At 43.7% G+C, this 20045-nt stretch overlaps 1 protein-coding gene across 5 annotated transcripts in view; it reads left to right on the forward strand.

The window, feature by feature from the left end:
* ENTREP3 (endosomal transmembrane epsin interactor 3) overlaps positions 1 to 12951 on the forward strand; it is a 528225-nt gene extending 515274 nt beyond the window's left edge. For all 5 annotated transcript variants that reach the window (XM_069650116.1, XM_069650112.1, XM_069650115.1 and 2 more), the window contains one exon: positions 75 to 12951. In XM_069650116.1, the coding sequence (XP_069506217.1) occupies positions 75 to 245 (171 nt within the window). In that variant the 3' untranslated portion in view covers positions 246 to 12951. The remainder of the gene's footprint in view (positions 1 to 74) is intronic.
* Positions 12952 to 20045: the final 7094 nt, after the last annotated feature.

Consider the following 20045-nt stretch of genomic DNA (forward strand, 5'->3'; position numbering starts at 1 on the left):
ATATTATTGTATGTGCTTCTGTCTTCTATACTTCCTTCACTACTAACTGTCCTTATTTACGGGTGGCATTTCAGATTCCACAGGATCTGTTGCACATCCCAGCCCAGGAAGCCATGCACCTGCAGAGTTGTGGAGACCTCAGCTCTACGTCTTCGCTGCGTCGTCTGCTGTCTGGGGGAAGGCTGGAGAGTGGACGCCGAAGACCACACAGCCTCAACGGGACCTACAAGGAGAGCATGGTGTGATATGTAACATGAGGCCTTGAAATTACCAGATGTGCCAAGATGGAAGGTGACCTTTCTGCAGCCGCCTGAATGCAGGCCTTGCAGTGCTGAACGAACAGGAACTATGGCAGAATCAACAGGATATCTTTTCCAACACACTGGCTCATCTGGAAGGTACTGCCTGATCTGTTCTTGTCCTACAGGCCTTCCAGAAATGTGAACCTGTCCTAGGGAACCTCCTGTTCCCCTTGTAGGACAGTCTTGCCAAGCACATAGTCAATGCCAGTGCAGAACCCCAGAATGACAATGACAGACCCATTTTTTGTCACCATGTGGTTGTCCATTTCCAGAGAAGTTTATGACTTTCCCATCAAGTGAGGCATATCCTTCTGCCTGGTACAGCCTGGTCATCTGCTTGAATCAAGGCTCATCTAAGCCTGACCACCCCACAGTGAAGGAGCAAATAGTGGCAGGTTCTACATCGCCAGTGGCAATCAAAGGCTGCCTCTTTCCTTCTTCCGAACACACCTATGGGCCAACAAGGAGCCATGCTTCTGTCTTGGCACCATGCACTTCTGTACGATGGATAGGCATGTCTAGACACACGGTTGGAGGCAATTCAACTATGTCATTGTGTGCTTTTTGTTCACATCCAGGCCTTGATGTTGAGTTTTACAAATATCCTTTGAAATTATTAAATTAAAACCAATTTGGCTAGCCGTTTTAATTCCCCTGCCAGGGTCATTCTCCATCATTATCATACCCAATGAGAGCCTTCACCATCACTATCATTCCACATGGCCTCCTTGCCCATTAAGGCATGCCATGATGTGTTCTTCCCAGTCAGCCATTTCCCCTTAAGTTTTACTCCATTAAAATCATGTTGCCTTAGTCTCTGCAATGTCATTCACCACTGGAGTCCTTCACCAACATCATTCTTCATCAACATCGTTGTCCATGGCATTCATCATAGAACCGTTCCCTACCAATGCCATTCCCTGTTTATCCCTCGCCCATTAATGCCTTGCCTCAGTGGAGCCCTTCCCCATCAACGCAATACCCTGTGGGATCCTCCCCCGTGAATGCCTTGCCTCAATGGCGTCCTCCCCAATCAACGTCCTTCTCTGTGGGTTTCTCACTCATGAATGCCTTTCCTTAATGGTGTACTTCCCCATTGACATCATACCCTTTGGGCTCCTCCCCATGAATGCCTTGCCTCAATGGAGTGCATCCCCGTCACAATTATACCCTGTGGGCTCCTCCCCACAAATAACTTGCCTTAATGGAGTCCTTCCCACTAAGTACCTTTAGCACAGGAGCTCGTTATTGACCCCATCCGAATCTTTAGCGTGCAGTCAATAACTACTGGTATTGACTGCATTCTGAACATTCTGTGTTCAGAAGCAGACAGGGAAGCAACAATGCAATTTCCAGGCAAGATTTCCTTCAACAAGACACTCCCTCTATGGCTGAACCTTTTTTTCTGCAACATTCTATTTAGCACACAAAAGAAAAAGCTAAAACATTGGAAAATGCATTCACTTTCTTTTTCTTATATAGAAATCGTTTACTTTTACATGACACTTAATGCATGGTCATGTTACGTGTTCCAGTTCAACCAAGTTGCAATTAAAATACTTCAGTTAAGAAGACAACCATGTTATTTAAATACTACAAAACAAAACCACATTTAATTTACTATTTGTCTGTTTACTTTACTCCCTTTTAAAGCACCATTTTTTACTTCTCCTCAAAGCTCAAAATCGCATGGGATAATGATGCTTCGCCAATTTATGGCCTGAGGTGAAGGTGGTGGGTCATTATCCCGCGATAGCGACCCCTCCCTCAGTCAATAAGGCTATATTCTGCCACAATGGATCTTTCATGGATTCACATGCTTTGAATATTCCCCGCTGACAGACTGGGAATCCTCAGTAACATTTTATTATAGCTTATAATTAAGGCTTCCAGGAAATTAATCTGCTTTCTGTCTGTATTTTATTTATAAAAATGGAAAAAAACAGAAAAACAGGTCTTTCTGTCTGTTCTCTATGACGTCACTCATACATCGCAGGCCAATCACATTGCATAATGGCAGCATGGAGAGTTTAAAAGTTGTATAAATAGCATTAAAGGTCTTCAAATTGCTGATAGCATATATCTTAAGGCAGCAGCAGGCACAGGAGCAACAGTTTGTTTTTATGGAAAAAATTGAGCTAGTATTTCTTTCCTATATGGCTGCATGTGTGCTTTAATAAATTAATTATTTTATTAGCATAAATGCAGAAAAATACTGGTTGCGAATTATCTTTTTATATGACAAAAAATGAATGTGTATAAATACAGAAAAAAAGGCTCAAAAATAAATATGGATAAATACAGATGGAAATGGCAGAAAAATAAATACCAGAAAACCGGAAGCCTTACTTATAATAGAACTTTTAGGCTCACTTTAGTAGCCCGTCCATGTCCTTTTGGGTGCATTGTGCCCCAGCCAATGGGACATCGAGTAACAAGCCCCACTCAGGAGGCCATCTTCAGTTTCTAACCACACACCATGCCGAGGAGTCATCAAGGCTTTCTCTCCTGGAGACATAAGGCCAGAAACCAAAATATTTCCTTCAAAAAACCTTTCTTAAAAAAACAGCTAAGTGCTTTTACCGTTCAAATATGGAAGAAATGCATAAAGCTCTTTTCAAAGCATGACAGTCATGTGGAATTAAAATTGTATATGAGGGAGACAAGCATTCTGAATGCATTTATTGTCTATATCCAAATCACATCCAGGAGGATTGCATAATGTGTGTTACATTTAGCACAAAAATCCTCCAAGGATAGAAAGAGGAGACTAGCCCTTTGGTTGAATGAAGGTAGGTACCCTCCTTCAGAGGCTGAATCCTCGAAGTGTGGTGGTGGACAAGTCTGACAGGCCAAAACCCCATAAAAGGGCCAGGTCAGAATACAGAATGTCTTCTCCTTCTTCTGCTACTTTTAAAAAGAAAAAGGAAGGAAAAACTGAATAATCTGTCTGTCCAAACCTGGGGAGAACGAAAACTACGACGGAATCCACAGGAAGCGCTCCGCCAACAAGCGCAACGATCGTCGCCATCGCCCAGAAACCATTGACGGCAGGGCCATGATCGTCCACGACCCACTCATCTTTGACGGCTGATAGAGCATCGTCGTCGGCTTCATCACCGTCGTCGACGACAAAACATCAAAAATGATCTTCACCTAGACACCCGTCAATGCCAACCCAACCATGCCTTTAAAGGCCCCCTCAGCAACATCAGCTCCTCATTTGAAGACGGCATCATCCACAGAAGTCCAAATAACGTTGAAGCAAACGGTACATGGAAAGTTGTGAACACCTCTCCTGCCTGCGCCGTCCACAAGTGGGGGTGGCAGAAAAAGGACATGAAAGCGTCCTCATCCATAGGGACACAGAAAATGTCAAAAATTCGGAAAACTGAAGGGAAGTTAGACAAATTTAAACACAAACACAGGCCTGGAGGCAAACACATGCCTGAAAAAAGGAAACAAGAACCAATTGAAGACTGTGTTCCTGTACAAAGCACAATAGTCCTTACCATACCTGTCAGGCCCCTACACTCACCATGTATCGTAGATAAACAGATCATAATAACCAGAAGTGGCCCATTCTTGCCTCAACCAGATGGAGACACTGATCACCGAATAGTGTCATGATCACCAGTCTCTAATTCAGCAACTGGATACTAGACTGGCTCCGAGCCACCCACAACCACAGGCACCAATAACACACCAAGCCCTTCCGAAGAACGCCACAGGTCTGATACAACAGCAATAGAGACCACCTTAAAGAGTCTAAAGGTAATACACCCACCAGGTGTACAACCTCACTGCAAAGGCCACTGATATAGCCTATGAGGCATATGCAATGGCACTGCTCCACTATAACACGAGGGTCTTCTACAACTAGAAAACAAGGGTCTTCTCCAAGACCGCAACATTCTCCATACAGTCAAGAAGAAGAACTACAGTCCTAGACTACGGACGATGAGGGAGACAACAGGGACACTGACACTTCTACCTCAAAATCCCCAAAGTTAGATAGCTGGAAACCATAGACTTGCATCTAAGCCAAGACGCTGAAGAACCGTCATGTCAGTCCCCACCTGATGACATACTGGATTCCACAATACAGTCCAAAATGCTTGTGAAGAATTTGGTCCAGTTCCAACGGAACAGAAAAAAGATTGCTTCCTATTTGAATTAATGCACAAGCGCAGGAAAGCGGTAATGTCAATGCCCATTCTAGACCATGTTTGGGACAAAGGGCTGTTGCTCATAAAGAAACCTTTCTCAGAACCGGGATTAAAAGCCTGCATAGAGAAAAAATGTAAAGCACAAGAGATGTCCCCAAAATTCTTTACATCCCAACCGGTTTTCACAACAGCGTGCAGAAAATCTAAGACACAAGTTAAAAAATGTGCAGTTCCGCCTGACAATGACAGCAGGAAACAAGACGCATTTGGCAAGAAAATTCTAGCACTAGGAGCCATGACAGCAAAAGCAGCAAATTCACTGGCAAAACTCTCAAGGTACGACCGCAAGATGTGTAACTGGATGGCTCCACTGCTGGAGAGAGCACTTGCCAGAAGATAATAGAAAGCTGACCCTAGATATCCTGCGAGAAGGGGAACACGCCTCAAATCATGAAATCAACATTGCAGTCGATATAACTGAATACACTGGAATAAAGGCGTTGTGCTACGGAGACATGCATGGGTAAAATGCACAGATTTCAGGGCAGATGTTCAGGCAAAGATATTGCACATGCCTTTCGAGGGAGACAAATTATTTGGTGCCAAGAGTGACGATGCCCTAAAAGCCATAAAGTAGACACAAATACTGCAAGATCACTTACCATACTAACAAAGAGATGCACTTTTTGCTACTTCAGACGAGCCTTAGGTCATTCCACAACAACAAACAGAGGTGGAAAAGGGTAGCAAAGGGGAACCTCATATTCACAAACATACTACCAGGGGTATTGCCAGCCGTACCCATACAAACAAAAAAACGACAAGCAAATCCCAAGAAGGCGACAGACAACATCCAACTCTAGGGGCAGGCAGTAAAAACAAGCCTGACTTCAATCAACCAGTTTCACCCACGCCCAACTGCAGTAAGTGGGAGGCAACCTACAATATCATCTACGGCAGTGGCAACAAGTAACCACAGACAAATGGGTGCTAGGCATCATACAAGGTGGGCATGTTATAGAGTTCCAAGGAACCCCTCCTCTGACGCCCCCAATATACCAACACCAACCACAATTAAACATCTTAAAGTTCAAAGTAGAAACACTGCTCTCAAAAAATACAATCAAAAAAGTTCTGAAGCATTAAAGGGGCAAAGGCACCTACTCATGATTCTTCCTGGTCAAAAAACCAGATGACTCTTGGAGACCAATTCTGGACATAAGAGGTCTGAACAAATATGTCAAGAAGCAGAAATTCAAAATGGTCACCCTGGAAGAAGTCGATAAAGGAGGAGACTTCCTGGCATCACTAGACCTCAAAGACGCATATTTTCAAATTCCAATTTGGAAAAGACACCGAAAATTTTTAAGATTTGTCGTGGGCACAAATCACTATCAATTCAAAGTGCTCCCGTTTGGTCTTCGCTCTGCCCTGAGAACATTCGCAAAATGCCTAGTCCCTACAACCGCGTCGTTCAGGAGAAAAGGATATCATGTGTATCCATAACTCGACGTTTGGTTGGTATGCACTCCATCGTGCCTAGAAGCGGAAAAAGCAATCCGGCAGGTGTCCAACACCCTCTTACGCCTTGGCTTTATGATAAATTCAAGAAAATCCTGCTTCAGGCCAACAGTTACAAGGTCACTCACAGACAGCTTGCGGAGGTGGCTCCCACCAACCCACATCACCAAAGGAGTCCCGTTCAGGGATCCCCATTCCAGTGAACCCTAGTAACAGATGCATCACTCACAGGATGGGGTGCGCACACAGATCAGTTATCAGTGAAAGGCTGTTGATCCCCGACTGAGACACCACTCCACATCAACATACTGGAACTCAGGGCAGTAGCACACGCCCTTCGCTCATTCCAGCCAGTGCTCAAGGGGAAAGTGGTGCAAGTGTTCACAGATAACACGACCACAATGTATTACATGCAAAAACAGGGAGGCACGAGATCAAGGGCACTTTCCAGGGAAGCCCAACAGTTGTGGCACTGGGCAATCAAAAACAACATGCAACTGCAAGCTTTTCACTTTCCAGGAAAGGAAAAAAAAACTGCAGATCAACTCAGCAGAGCCAACGACAAGCCACACAAATGGCAACTGGCGGACAGGAAGTTCCAACAAATCTTCAACAAGTGGGGAGCACCAACCATCGATTTGTTTGCTACGTGAGAGAACAAAAAATGCATGCGGTTCGCGAGCAGGTATCTGCACCATCAATCACTAGGCGACACGTTTGCACTGTCATGTGTAGGAATGTTCGCCTATGCCTTTTCTCCAATGCCAATCATATGCAAAGTCCTGCAAATGATTGCAACATACAAGTGCACAGTCATTCTCATAGCCCCGACATGGTCGAGACAACAGTGGTTCTCAGAACTTCTTCACCTGTTTCAGGACAGTCCAAACCCTCTGGGTCAAGACCCCGACCTGTTGACTATTTGCAACCAACAGGTCAGACACCACAACCCAGGGCACTAAACTTAAAGGCTTGGCTCATGACTTCAATGAGTTCGGACACATCCCACTCATGCAAGAGTGCAGAAACATCCTAAGGGCTGCGTGTACAAGTGGAATAGGTTCTGCACTTGGTGCTCCCGACAACAAATACCTTTTACTGTTAACAAAAGATGATTTGTCTCGCTCATCCATCAAATGGCACCTGGCAGCAATCTCTAGATACACCAGGAAGCAAGGGAATGCTCCCATTTTAAGACAACCCATTGTTAAGCACTTCATGAGGGGTCTATTCCGCACCTATCCCCCTCAAAAGAAAATACCACCACACTGTGCTGTCAGCCCACATGAAACCCCCATTTGAACCCATGGCAACTATGGACCTAAAATTAGTGCCGTGGAACATTGCTTTTCTAGTAGCAGTAATGTCCTTCCGACGCGTGTCAGAGCCACATGCACTTTCCGTTAGTCCTCCATATCTACGGTTTGCGAAGAACAAGGTCATATTAAAAACAAACCCTAAGTTTGTTCTCAAGGTGCTGTCAAACTTCCACCTGCAGACTGAAGTAACCCTACAGGTTTTCTTGACACATCCGTCCACACCAGCTGAACAAGCCCTACTCAACCTGCAAAGAGTCCTGAAGTTCTACATTGACAGAACCAAACACTTTCCACGAACATCTCAACTATTTGTGGCTTTTGGCCCTCCTAACAAGGGGTGAGCATTTTCAAAGCAAGGTATTGCCCGATGGGTTTCCACAGCAATTTCCACACTGCACGCCCAGGCGTAGCGACCACTGTAAGGACCAGTCTGTGCTCATTCCACTAGGGCAGTGGGGTCTTCAACAACTATATGGGTAGGGGTTCCCCTAGCGGACATATGCTGCCTGGCAACCTGTGCCATTCCGCACACCTTCGTCAAGCATTACTGCATGGAGGGACAAGGAGAAGCTGATGCAAGAGTGGGAAGAGCAGTCCTACAAAGCTTGTTTCAATAAGGTATGCCTTCTCCCTTTACACCTGCTGCTGAACATTGTTAACTGCTGGGACAAGCTATTCAAAGCATATGAATCAATGAAAGATCCAATGCTGGAGAAGGAGTATTTTTCTTACCTGTAACACCTGTTCGCCAGCATTGCTATCTTTCACAGATACACAGGCGCCCACCTACCGCCCCTCAGGGAGCACCGCTACATTACGCCAACTGTCATCACGATGGGGTCAGAATCTGAAGATGGCCTCCTGGGTGTGGTGTGTCACTCAACATCCAATTGGCTGGGGCACAATGCACCCAACAGGACATGGATGTGCTACTAAAGTGAGCCTAAATGTTCTATTATAAGCTATAATAACATGTTACAAAGGCTTCCCAGCCAGTCGACATGGAATATTCAAAGCATGTGAATCGATGAAAGATACCAATGCTGAAGAACAGGAGGTACAGGTAAGAAACATACTCCTTACCTATGGTGTCCTTTTCCTTCACTATCATTCCTCATGCAACCCTTTTATTAAACATCATTGCCTATGGGGGCCTTCCCCATCAGTGGCATCTTTACCTCTGCATGCGGTGCTTCTCCATCAACATTATCAACATTATCCACAATGTCAGCATTATTCTACCATGAAACCCCTCTCCATTACCATCTTTCTCAATGTAGTCATTTCCTATTATGCATTGCTGTCCCATAAACCTAGTAGTAACATTCTAGCAAAGATGTACCTGTAACATTCAAGTACACACAACAGCAATACCTCAGTAAGGCATTCACATTTGCTCGGGTATTCCTGTGCAGTCATTCTTTCTGCACTGTTACACCCGTGCAGTGGTTTATTTTACACTAATGCCCCTTTTCAGACAATCTACACTGGTACAACGATCTATTCAGACAGTCTCCATTAATACACCTGTACAAATAGACAACCTACAATGATACACATGTCCTCAACTGTGTATTCTGTTTCCACATTCACAGTCTAAACTCACACAACTAGGCAGTCAGACAATCTATTCAGATATAGCTTTAAAGTCAGGCATTCTACAGATACATACGTACAGTGTGGATCCCACAAACATACAAACGATACACATATGTGACCATGCATTCTTCGGAATTAGATATAGTCGTGCATTCTACATTGATACACATGTACAGTCAAACATTCAATACTCAGTAATACTCATATGCATCAGTACCTGTACGGTTATGTCAGTTAGCATAGCTCTAACTGAAGACATGTACCTATACAACCTTAGTGTGCAGCGGGACTACAGCTGCAGATTCACACACACACACACACACACACACTCCCACAAATTTCATTAGAGACATTCGTCAAGCTAGTAAGACAAAGCAGTAAAGTATGCTCCCCCATGCACCCCTGCCCTCCGGACATCTACACACCAATCCTCACACAGGGCGCACCACTGGAATGCTCCAGAAACCTCTTTCCCTAAAACTCGCAACAGGGAAAGTACAATGGTCATTCAAATGGGCACACATCAAACCACTCCTCAAGGCTGTGGCAGGTGACGTGGAAGACCTCTCTAACTACAGACCTATTTGAAACATTTCCTACCGAGCAAAACTGCTAGAAATCCTACGTCTTCGAACTAACACAGGAACACGCAGGAAGAACACGCAGCTGATGGACTAGGCACAAGTCAGCTTTAGACCCGCAAGAGGGACAGAGATGGCACTCCTGTCTATGTCGGATATGACCTAAAGACAAACGAAGACTCCAACACAAACTCTGCCCTGATGCTAATCGACCTCTCTGCAGCGTTCGACACAGTCAGCCATGACATCCTTATCAAGAGACTAGAAGAAATAGGAATAACCGATCTAGCCCTGCTCTGGATTAAATCATTCCTAACAATTACAACAGAAACTGTCTGGATAAAATCCTTCAAGTCCGCTCAACGGGACACCAACTGTGGAGTACCATAAGGATAAACACTATCCCCACTGCTATTCAATGTCTACCTGACTCCATTAATGAAGCCCATCAAAAGACACAGCCTTACGTGCTACAACTACACAGACAACACACAAATCATCTATAATCAGGGGTGTTGCCAGGTCTGTAAAAGATCTGGGGCTATGCTAATGTCGGAACTGTCAGGACTGGGGGCTAGCTAGCTTTTTGGTTGTAGCTCCTGAGATTCTATCTGGGGCTACAACCAAAAGACCAGGGGCTATAGCCCCCCCTAGCAACGCCTCTGTCTATAATATAGAAGATGCACAACGCTGGAAGAATGTCTCAAAGAACTCTACGAATGGATGAACACAAACAGCCTCAAACTGAACCCAGGCAAGATAAAATCATGGTTATATCCAAAAAAATGGAAAATAACCTTTCTATCACATGGCCCATAGAACTAGGAATAGCACACACGCCATTGAAAATAGTAAAATACCGTGGCGTCTTAATGGAAAAGGCACTAACATAGAACCACGAGTAAACACAATAACCAAGAAATGCTTCTTCCTCCTACACTCGATAAAAATGATCCTACCATTCCTCTCCTTCACTCAAAAAACACTAACCATCATAACCCTCATCATATCCAGAATAGACTACGCAAACAGTCTTTTCCTCTGAATGCCGTAACACCTGCTGAAGAAACTGCAATATATAGAAAAAGACAGTGGCCAGACTTCTCCTCAAACTATCACGAAGAGACCTCATCACTCCAGCGCTAAAAATGTTACACTGGCTTCCAATCAAACAACGAATCAAATTCAAAACCATGTGCATAACTCACAGACCAATCCACGGCCAAGGAGCAGAAATCTTACAAAAGAAAATAACCATTTAGCTACCGGCAAGAGCACTCACATCAAGCAACGATATCCACATGGAACCAAAACCATACACAAGAAAAAAACGTGGGGTTCCTCATTCTCTCACCTGGCAGTAAAAACTTGAAACACCCTTTCGAAAGAAAAATGCAATACAAAGGATCACCTAAAATTCTGAAAACTGCTTAAAACCTGGCACTTCACCTCAGAACCAGATGGGAAAAACTAGAAAAACAAAGAAACCAATGGAAATAGAACATGCCACAACAAGCGCACATGGAAGGAGGTATCAGGGGAGGAGGAGAGCCCTGGATACACCCTCTCCCAAGCCGAACCCCTACGTTTGGCAAAGCCTAAGGGACAGTCACCCTAGCTGCAGACCAGGGAGCATTAACCCATAACTAGCACCCAATAGGACAGGGAGCATCTAGGATTCGGAAGGAGGTGACCCCCTCTAGGAGCTCAGGGAGGCAATGTCAGGCACACCCCACTGACGACGTAAGAGCAACCCACAACCATACCGATCTCGACCCAGGGGTGGGGAGGCCTTCACCACCTTGTCGCCCACAGACCACTAGACAGTTACAGAGACATGTCACTGCCACACGTAGAACACAGAACCCGGCGAGCGACTCACCACGGAACGCTCCAGCAGACATCATGGGCAGAGACACCTAACACAGATGTTCAATGCAACAATGTAACCCCACTAACCCAACCGCTAAAACCTCAACTCTCTGCATACACCTCTCAAACGCTAAAAAAACACAACCACATCCTTGCACAGCAAACTGCATGCACTTCACTACACTGCAACAACAAAACAAACCAGTCTTGTACAACAGCACATGGGAGTCTACCGATCCGTAAACCGCATCCATGCTTAGCAAACTGTATTAACTGAACTGAAGCTGTCTACAGGACATCACAACTCTCGCTCTACCCTTGTCCCGCTGTGTCTTACTAACCCATCCTACCCTCTTACCTTTCAGATCCGCCACAGCTCCAGGGCACCACTGTGGTGGTGATAGTGCTCTGTATAAATGTGTTTAACATTATCATGACATATACTTTCCCACCCCCCTTTAGCAGTATTATTGAGGTACTTACATGTCACCACCCTCGCACTGATGTCCACCCATAGTCCAAATATTTCTGATGCACTTACATACAGAAACCATGTACATTGGTACAGATTACTGAAGCACATTGGGTTAAGCACACCTACTTACCTTTAAAGCAACAAACGTGTAAAGGTGCATTCATGAAGAGACAAATCTATGCAACGATGACCACACATACTGTGGTGCATTTGACTATCATGAGGCGTGTAGACTGCTAATACACAGGAAGAGTGGACCACCTGACAATCATGCTACCTCTATGGTAGGACACGCATACAGCATCACACGTGTTAGCCATGGGACACGTGTGCAAACACTCAATGGTGTTATTGCACAAAAAGTCCATCTGCACACTTGTGCACACATAACTTGGTGAAAATCATCACCTCCCTTTCACCAAATGAAGTGTCCTTCACAAATGTAAACAAATGTAATTTATTGTGACTGGTTGCAAATGATTTTGGAAGTTGACTCTTGATCTCCTACACAAGATGGGCAAGCCACTACACTCTACTGATTTCCAAAATGGCCGATTTGCTGATAACTGTCAGACAGCTTTTTCAAGGCATTGCTGGCATTCAAAAAGGGAAGTGTTATTATGTAACATCTATGTGTTTGAACAACCCAGTCGGTGTGCAGTTGCTGCTTCTGCAAATGTGATCTTGTTTCTCTTTTGTGTTGCTTTTCCAAAAAGCAATCTATAACAGGAGAGAGGAGTCAGATTAAATTAAGAATACACATTTAGCACCCCTGGTTGTTGATATCTGTGCTCCAGATATACTTGTCGGAGCTGAGGCCTTGGGCCTTCATCTTCCAGAGATTTCCAATTCTTCTTGCCCACCCTCTGCATGATGAGAGAGATGCCCATGTTTCCACAACCCAGTGTGGGGCTAAATGGGACTCACAGTATTATTTACCTTTGCCTTGAGTGTAACGTGTTTAAAGCATGCAGAAAATCGATGCCGGTGGCTTTGGTCGAGAGCTGGTCTTAGCTTTGATGTCAAATTTGTGGAGCGTTGATGCCAAAGCTGTAGATGGAAAAGCAAGATGATGATACAAAAATCAAATAAAACAATACTTTAAAGGATAAATGTCATGTTTCTGAATGTTCATATCTTTCAAGTAGTTGTCTTGGAGTGTGGCAATGTACTGGTTTTAAACATTTGCACTGTCATTCTACTTTAATTTGTCTGCCAACGGTAGGCAGGGAGAAGCAGACTAGGTCGGTGTTGAAATCTTTTACAGCAAGAAAACGTGCAGACTGTAGTGGACATGGATTTCCTTATTTCAGAGAAATTAGTCTGGAAGTCGATTAATGTTGCCAAAACTTTACCACTGTCACTTTCATTAAAGTAGTAGGCTTTTTTATTAGCATACAATGGTTATATAATATATGCTTTTTTAAAATGTGACATGGTTTTTTTACACAAGTAATCTTACACATAAAAAATAAGATAACCACATAATACAACAATTCACAATACAATGTCATATTCCACAATCAACTAAAAATATCATAAGATTAATAAGATTTAATAAGTTAAAATGTCATAAATCTAATTCCTATGCATAATGGATTCAAATATGTGGACATTTTGAAGAAATCTTCAAACTGTAATTGTTAACTGGGTGTCCTCCCCAATAGACAGTCTAAACCAGAACTCTTCCGTATGTATCCAGTGAATGTTCGATACAAATCTACCAAAGAAAATATTTTCAGGTTCCTAAGATCTCTACAGTCAGTCAAGAGATGTCTAAAGGTCTGGACGTGTGTACCATCATTGCATAAGTGCATGTATCTGTCAATGTATTTGTACTATCAAAATATTTCTTCACTGATTGGTTAAAAAAAGGTTAATTCTACATTAAAAAAAAGGTTTCCAAAATACGAGTTAGGAAATCTAGTAAAATATCTCAGCTGAGTCTCTAAGGGTTTATCCGGAGAAGAGAAGGACAAATGTATCTTCATCCTATGCATCGAGTCAATCGTATTGACCCAGTCACTTTGGTTCAGGAGTGTTTGTACTCTAGATTGGTTCTCAATTAGCTCTTTCCTACTGCAATATATCAGATTTAGAAGAGAATCTGCTCAATTACAAAAGTGAAACCAGGCCCCCTGGCTGACCACGAGTCTCCTCTTTAATAAGCGTGTACAGGGAATCGCCACAAGTGGTCAGAATGATACTATAAAAGGTTAATCCCGTTCAGTCCACATGTCCCCTCATTAAGGTCGATCCCAGTTCCAACTTCACCAAAACTATGAGTAGTGATTTAGGCAGCCACAGAGGTTTTTTTTCCAAATGACCGACTCTATACTATTCCAATTGATAGCGTCAGTAAAAAAACAAAAGCTTCTTGGCTGTATAATAAGGAGGGGATGGTCTTTGTTTTATAAAATGTGATTAGCGGTATTAAAGTCAATCTACAGTACTTAGTTTGGATCCTCCTCATTTGCTCTGCCAGTTGGTTAGCTTTAATGTTTAATCTATCCAACCAAGGGGCACCAGGAGGTCATAGCATCTAAAACAAAGCCTGAATAAATGATTTTATTCAGGACTTGGTCAATATACCAAGTATAGCTGTAAGTGCATAATCTTTAACTGTTCTTATAAGATATTGCAATCCCTTATGGGTACTATCCAAAAGGATAATGTCATCCATGTAGGCTAGCCATTGTATAAGGAGAATTCCTAAACGTGGAGTGACAAAATCATTTGTTGTTAAAACATCACCCAAGTCGGCAAGCTAAGGATTGAATAGGCAGGAGGCCTAAGCACAGCCTTGCTGTAACCCGCTCTGGGCCACAATATTCCAAGAGAGGCAACCCTGCCTATTCATACGAACCTGCAAAAAGGTATCCTTGTGTAACTTTATGAGGATTGAAAGGAGATTTGCAGGGATATGTTTACTCCTTGACTTATTCCATACGACTACGATTAATGGCATCGAAAGCCTGAGAGAATTCAATAGCCGCCACAAATAATGGTGATGCTCCTTTCAACCAGGCTTTCTGTTGGAGGCAGTTCATGATAAAACCATTCACCAAAGTACCCATTCCCCTTCGAAACCCTGTTTGATACTTAGAGAGATATTCTTCTCGGCAATGCATTTAATAGTTCCCTCAACAGTATAGCAGAACAAATCTTGCATTCTACATCAATGAAAGCAATTGGTCTGTAGTGAGAGTGATTCATACAATCGGCTTTTTTAAAGATTGGGATTATAATTGAGCCACTCCATGATTGTGGCAAGGATTGATAGTTAATAATATTAGTGAAGAGTTGCGCAAGAATTCTAGCCTATCAGGCCAAATTAGTCTTTAACACTTAATTACTGAGGCCATTTGTGCTCTTGAGGCAAATGACCATGAGTTATGTGACAACGATGCCTGCTTTGTAGTCTCTTTTATCTCACAGTAGCAAAAGTACCTGAACAGGTTCTGTGGAGAGACATAACATTATCATTAATTGTTGAAAATGAATGATCCTGTAGGTCATTGTTCCATCGTACCCTGGCGTGGTGCCGTTCGTTGCGGTGCATTGCGGTGCAAATATCTCAGAAATCGTGTATCCCGGGCCTTGAAACATGGTTTCAGTTTGGTTCCTCATGTCAGGACCAACTGAGAAATAAAAAAATGTCTTTGCCTTCCCAGTGAACATGGTTCACGGCTTTCTCAGCAGACAACATCTTGCAAAAATCCTTTGGAACAGTAATTTCACCTGATGCAGCAAACATTTTTGTTTCCCTTCCCAGTGAACATGGTTTGCGGCTCGATAGGCAATCACCATCTCGCAAAAATCCTCTGGAAAAATAATTTCACCTGATGTGGCAAACATTTTGAAAATTCTGGAATGCTACCTGCCTTCACCTTCACCTCTGTGGTCCATGCACCTCTCATACATTTTTTGTTTCCCTTCCCGCTGAACATGGTTTACCGCTTCATGGGCAGGCCACAAACCCACACATTTTTTTAACCTTTGCTGAAATCTGGGGGAAAGGGTGGGGTGTCCAAATGTCATGTAGTAGGTAATGTCCAGAGGGTCCTAACAGTTATTTATGCAAAATTAGGTGCAGATTGGTGAAACGGTGTAGAATTGTATAAGGAAAAATGCTTAGCTAAGCCACAAACCCACAAACAAATTTGGACTTTTGCTCAAATCTAAGGAAAGGGGTGGGGTATCCAAATGTCATGTAGCCAGTAATATCTGGAGGGGCCTAACAGGTAACTATGCAAACATGTGGTGCAGATTGGTGAAACGTTGTGGAATTGTGTAAGGAACAACGCTTCGCGCCACAAACCCACGCACACCTTTGGATTTTTATATATATAGATAGGGCAGTAAAATGAGCTTTCCAAGCCTCTTCGGGGATCAGATTACATTACCAGTCTCCATTTCAAGTAAAGAGTTTGTTAATAATCTCCCAAAAATCACAAGCGTTTTTTCGACTAACAGTTTCCAACATGTACTCGCTGTCTTTTTGTAATAGAGAATACTGATGACCCCTAAGCCAGTTGTTGTATTACTGGCATAGTATTCTTTTTTCTCTTCCTTTTCATCGTCAATCATATTCGTTTTAATTACCTGTCGCAGATCGTGTCTCAAACCGGCTGTCCATGCTTGAACAATTTTACCAAAGCACTGAATTAATAAAATTCATGTGAGCCGGATCTCCTTAAGTTCCCGTAAGCTTCTCAAGACCTTCCTTCTCTCTCCCTGCTTCCCTATACCCCTTCCCTGCTAATGTCCCCGTCTGCCTCTTGACTGGCTGCCTGGTTCCTTCAGACTCTTATAGGGCAACAGGCTCTCCTCGTCCAGTCTACCCCTGCACTTGGTGTTCCCTGACCACCCCCTCAACCTACACTTACCCTTGGGGCCCTCCCCCTGCACTAGTCTGGATGGGCCTGCACCCGTTGAGCCCTTCCAGCCCCTTACTTCGCACTTTGCTCGTGGACTCTCTGCATTCCCTTGGCTCTGTCCACCTGGCCTCCCCTGGCACTCGCATTCCCACGAGCCCTTCCGCCCTGACTGGCACTTTCCCCCTGTCCCCCTCTCCCTCGCACTTCTTATTACTGCACCTGCACGATCCGAATGTCACAAGGTCTAGTAGGACCATTTTTGTCATCCCCCTCTTGTCTTGTTGCACCTTGAAACACTTGTATATAGGCGCATTATAAATACCCAATACATAAAATACGCTGCTTATGGACGGGCCTTTGCTACATAATTATGGTCTATAATTAGTTTGGAAAATCCACCTGGGGTAAACATTGTCAATTTATATTCCAAACTGTTATGCTCAAAAGTGTAATTCAATCTTTCATTAAACGCATACATGTACCCAATTCTGACAGCAATTCCATTCCCACCCGAGGCAACTGTTAGATTAGTTGATTGACCTACTATCTCATAACTAGTGTTGATGGAAAGGGAGGGGGAAAGCGCCTTATGATCACAAGCCTTCGTATCTATTAATGACAGGCAGGGACGTCATTTCACCAAAATGCCAGGGATAGTGAAAGTGACATCACATGACCCTTGACCTATGCTGACATCACAGGACGTGATGTCATCCAAAGTGACATCACGGGAAGCGATGGAACATGACCGTTTACCCCTCGGCAAAACAGGAAGCAGCATCACATAGCATTGTTTCTAAGTACATTATGAACACTATGGTTACAATATTACTGTAACGTGATATACATTTCATACAAGAATGGATCACCATATGTATTGAGAGAAAAAAACATGCTATAACTGCAACTTGTGACAAGCAAAATACATAGTCCGAAATGGATGCTTATTTTAGTCTAGATGCTTTTTGGAGGATTTTGTCTGCATTGTGAAATTGAGGTGTTTATGAACACAGTAAATCGGTGACTCACCCCCTGAAGTGTGCCTGAAATAAACCTTTAATGAGTCTAGCAATTATTGTATGGAATTCCAGAAAGACATATAGCTCAAATCGCCACATGGCATTGGCCACAGCCCAGGAGCTTCAATTTGTAAAAAAAATAATAATAATACATTTAAAAAAAAGGAAACTTTTTTTTCTTCTTTTTTACGGGTAGCAAGAGAGACCACAGGGGTAGCAAGGGAGACCTCAGAGGTTACAGGTGCTACCCCTGGTGACTCCTAAATGACGTTCCTGATGACAGATTTTTACAGCGCCCAAATTAACCTCCCAAAGAACTATGTTTTCAATACAGGACGAAACTAAACTGTTTGTCCAGGTAAGGTGGCTGGTATGACCCCTTCCATGTTCCCATTTACAACATGAAGATTCCAGTCCATGAAAGCGCACCTCCAGGATAAGCCGTTTTGGGCATTCTTATCCCGTATGCTGGCATGATCACTTTTTCCTTCAACATATCGATGGTCTGAGTTAAAATCACCCCCGATAATAACGTGGTTACCATCAGTACCCTCTTTATATATGGCTAAGGATATCAAAGCAGGGTTCCAGTATATGCAAATCAACAGAATTATCATGTTGTTATTGACTGCCCTGAAGGTACATTTTGCTGCCATGATTCCATACTAAACGTTCAAGCAGATTTCGTATTAATGAAGATTGCCCAAGCGCACAGCGCAGGAAGTCTTGATTCTATTAAAGACACGGAGGCAAGCATTATGCTTATTCTTCTTTATTCCTGCTTAACAACAGCTTTTAAAATCTTTACTTTCATTTTTTTTTCAACAGTTGAAAGTGCCCAACTGGCATAAAAAACAAAAGTTCAACCCAGTAAACATGACAAAACAAGGGGAGGGAGGCAACTACATCTCCCATGATCCTCTGCAGGCCAGTAGTTCCCAGCATCAGTCCTATCCTCCAATGAGGGGCCCTCTGCATGTATAAGATCCTGTAGCTCTAGGTGCCTTCCTCTTCTTTTTTGTTGCTGACACAGCTAAGTACCCATTGCATATTATTACTGAGTGCGATTTATATTTATGATAGAATGTAAGCTTTTGAGGCGAGTAATATGCGCTTAAATATTGGTATGCCATATAAATATGTCATTAATGTATATTAATCAGAATGCGCCGCAAGTGACTAGGCGCGCTGAAGTGATGATTTTTGGTGACGCGCAAATTTCGTTCCAGTCTCTCTGCGAGTTTTATAGAGTTTAGTTAGAGACCGGCCCGCTAGCAATCTCGCTAGCTCCAAGGCACGGATTCTGTGAGAAGCGCATAAGGGCGCGGAAGGCCCCGGTCAGCTCCGGCGTTCCCGTCATCTGACTGGGGCTGTGGCACACGTTGCCGACAGCCTGCGCATGCTCGCGCTTGCATGGTGGGCCTTTTCCAGTTCCTAACGGTCCCCGCAATTAACGTAGGTTAAAAAGCAGCGCTTTGCTGTTTTTCTATGCCACAGAGATAAGGCATTCTGGCGTTTCAGCTACTAACCAGAGGCACAGTCTATCAAGGCTGAAAAGAAAAAAAATATATATATATTTATTACAAACTAATTACACGAACAAATCTGAAATGCTGAGCTAAGCTGCTGATCGATTTTGACAGACCTGTTAATCTTCAGTGACTTTTCCCCCTGTATTTTACATACGAAAGCATGGCTAGTGACAGGGGAGAGGAATATTGGGAAGAATACAGCGAGGAGCAAGACCTGCAAGAGGAGGAATTAGATCTCTCACTCAGTTTCAAAAGAGTGCTAGGAGATTCCCTGATAAGAGCCGTGGCTCAGGGAGTACAACCAATCCAGGACAGGCTGCAGGTCCTAGAGAACATTTTGGACACCAGAGCTGGTTTACATGACGATCCAGGTGAGGGGACATCCACTATTAAGCCTCTGGAAGACACTTTTAGGAGGTGTAAAGACACCCGGAAGAGAAAGCACTCTTCTACCCCCCCCACCCCCGGGCTCTGATATGGGGAAGAGAGAGAAGCCCCAGGAGGCAGCTGATGCCTTTAACAGGCTTAAAGACGCGTGTCTTGCCAAATCAGCAGTGCCCAGCCTTGTTTCCCGAACCCAGGGGCGAAAAACATAGGGGATGCTCTATCATCCTCTGAGGAGTTCGAACAGGAGGAGGAGCAGGAGGAGGATGACAAGTCTCAGTAGAGAGAGCATAAGAACGCAAGGCAAGTTGACCTGCGAAAAGAAAGCCAGTATAGTGGAAAGTAGCCCAGAGGAGGAGGACATTTCTGATATGTTTGAACCAGATACGATC

Source organism: Ambystoma mexicanum, chromosome 1p, assembly GCF_040938575.1.
Source record: "Ambystoma mexicanum isolate Mex_15411 chromosome 1p, UKY_AmexF1_1, whole genome shotgun sequence".
Lineage (NCBI taxonomy): Eukaryota > Metazoa > Chordata > Amphibia > Caudata > Ambystomatidae > Ambystoma > Ambystoma mexicanum.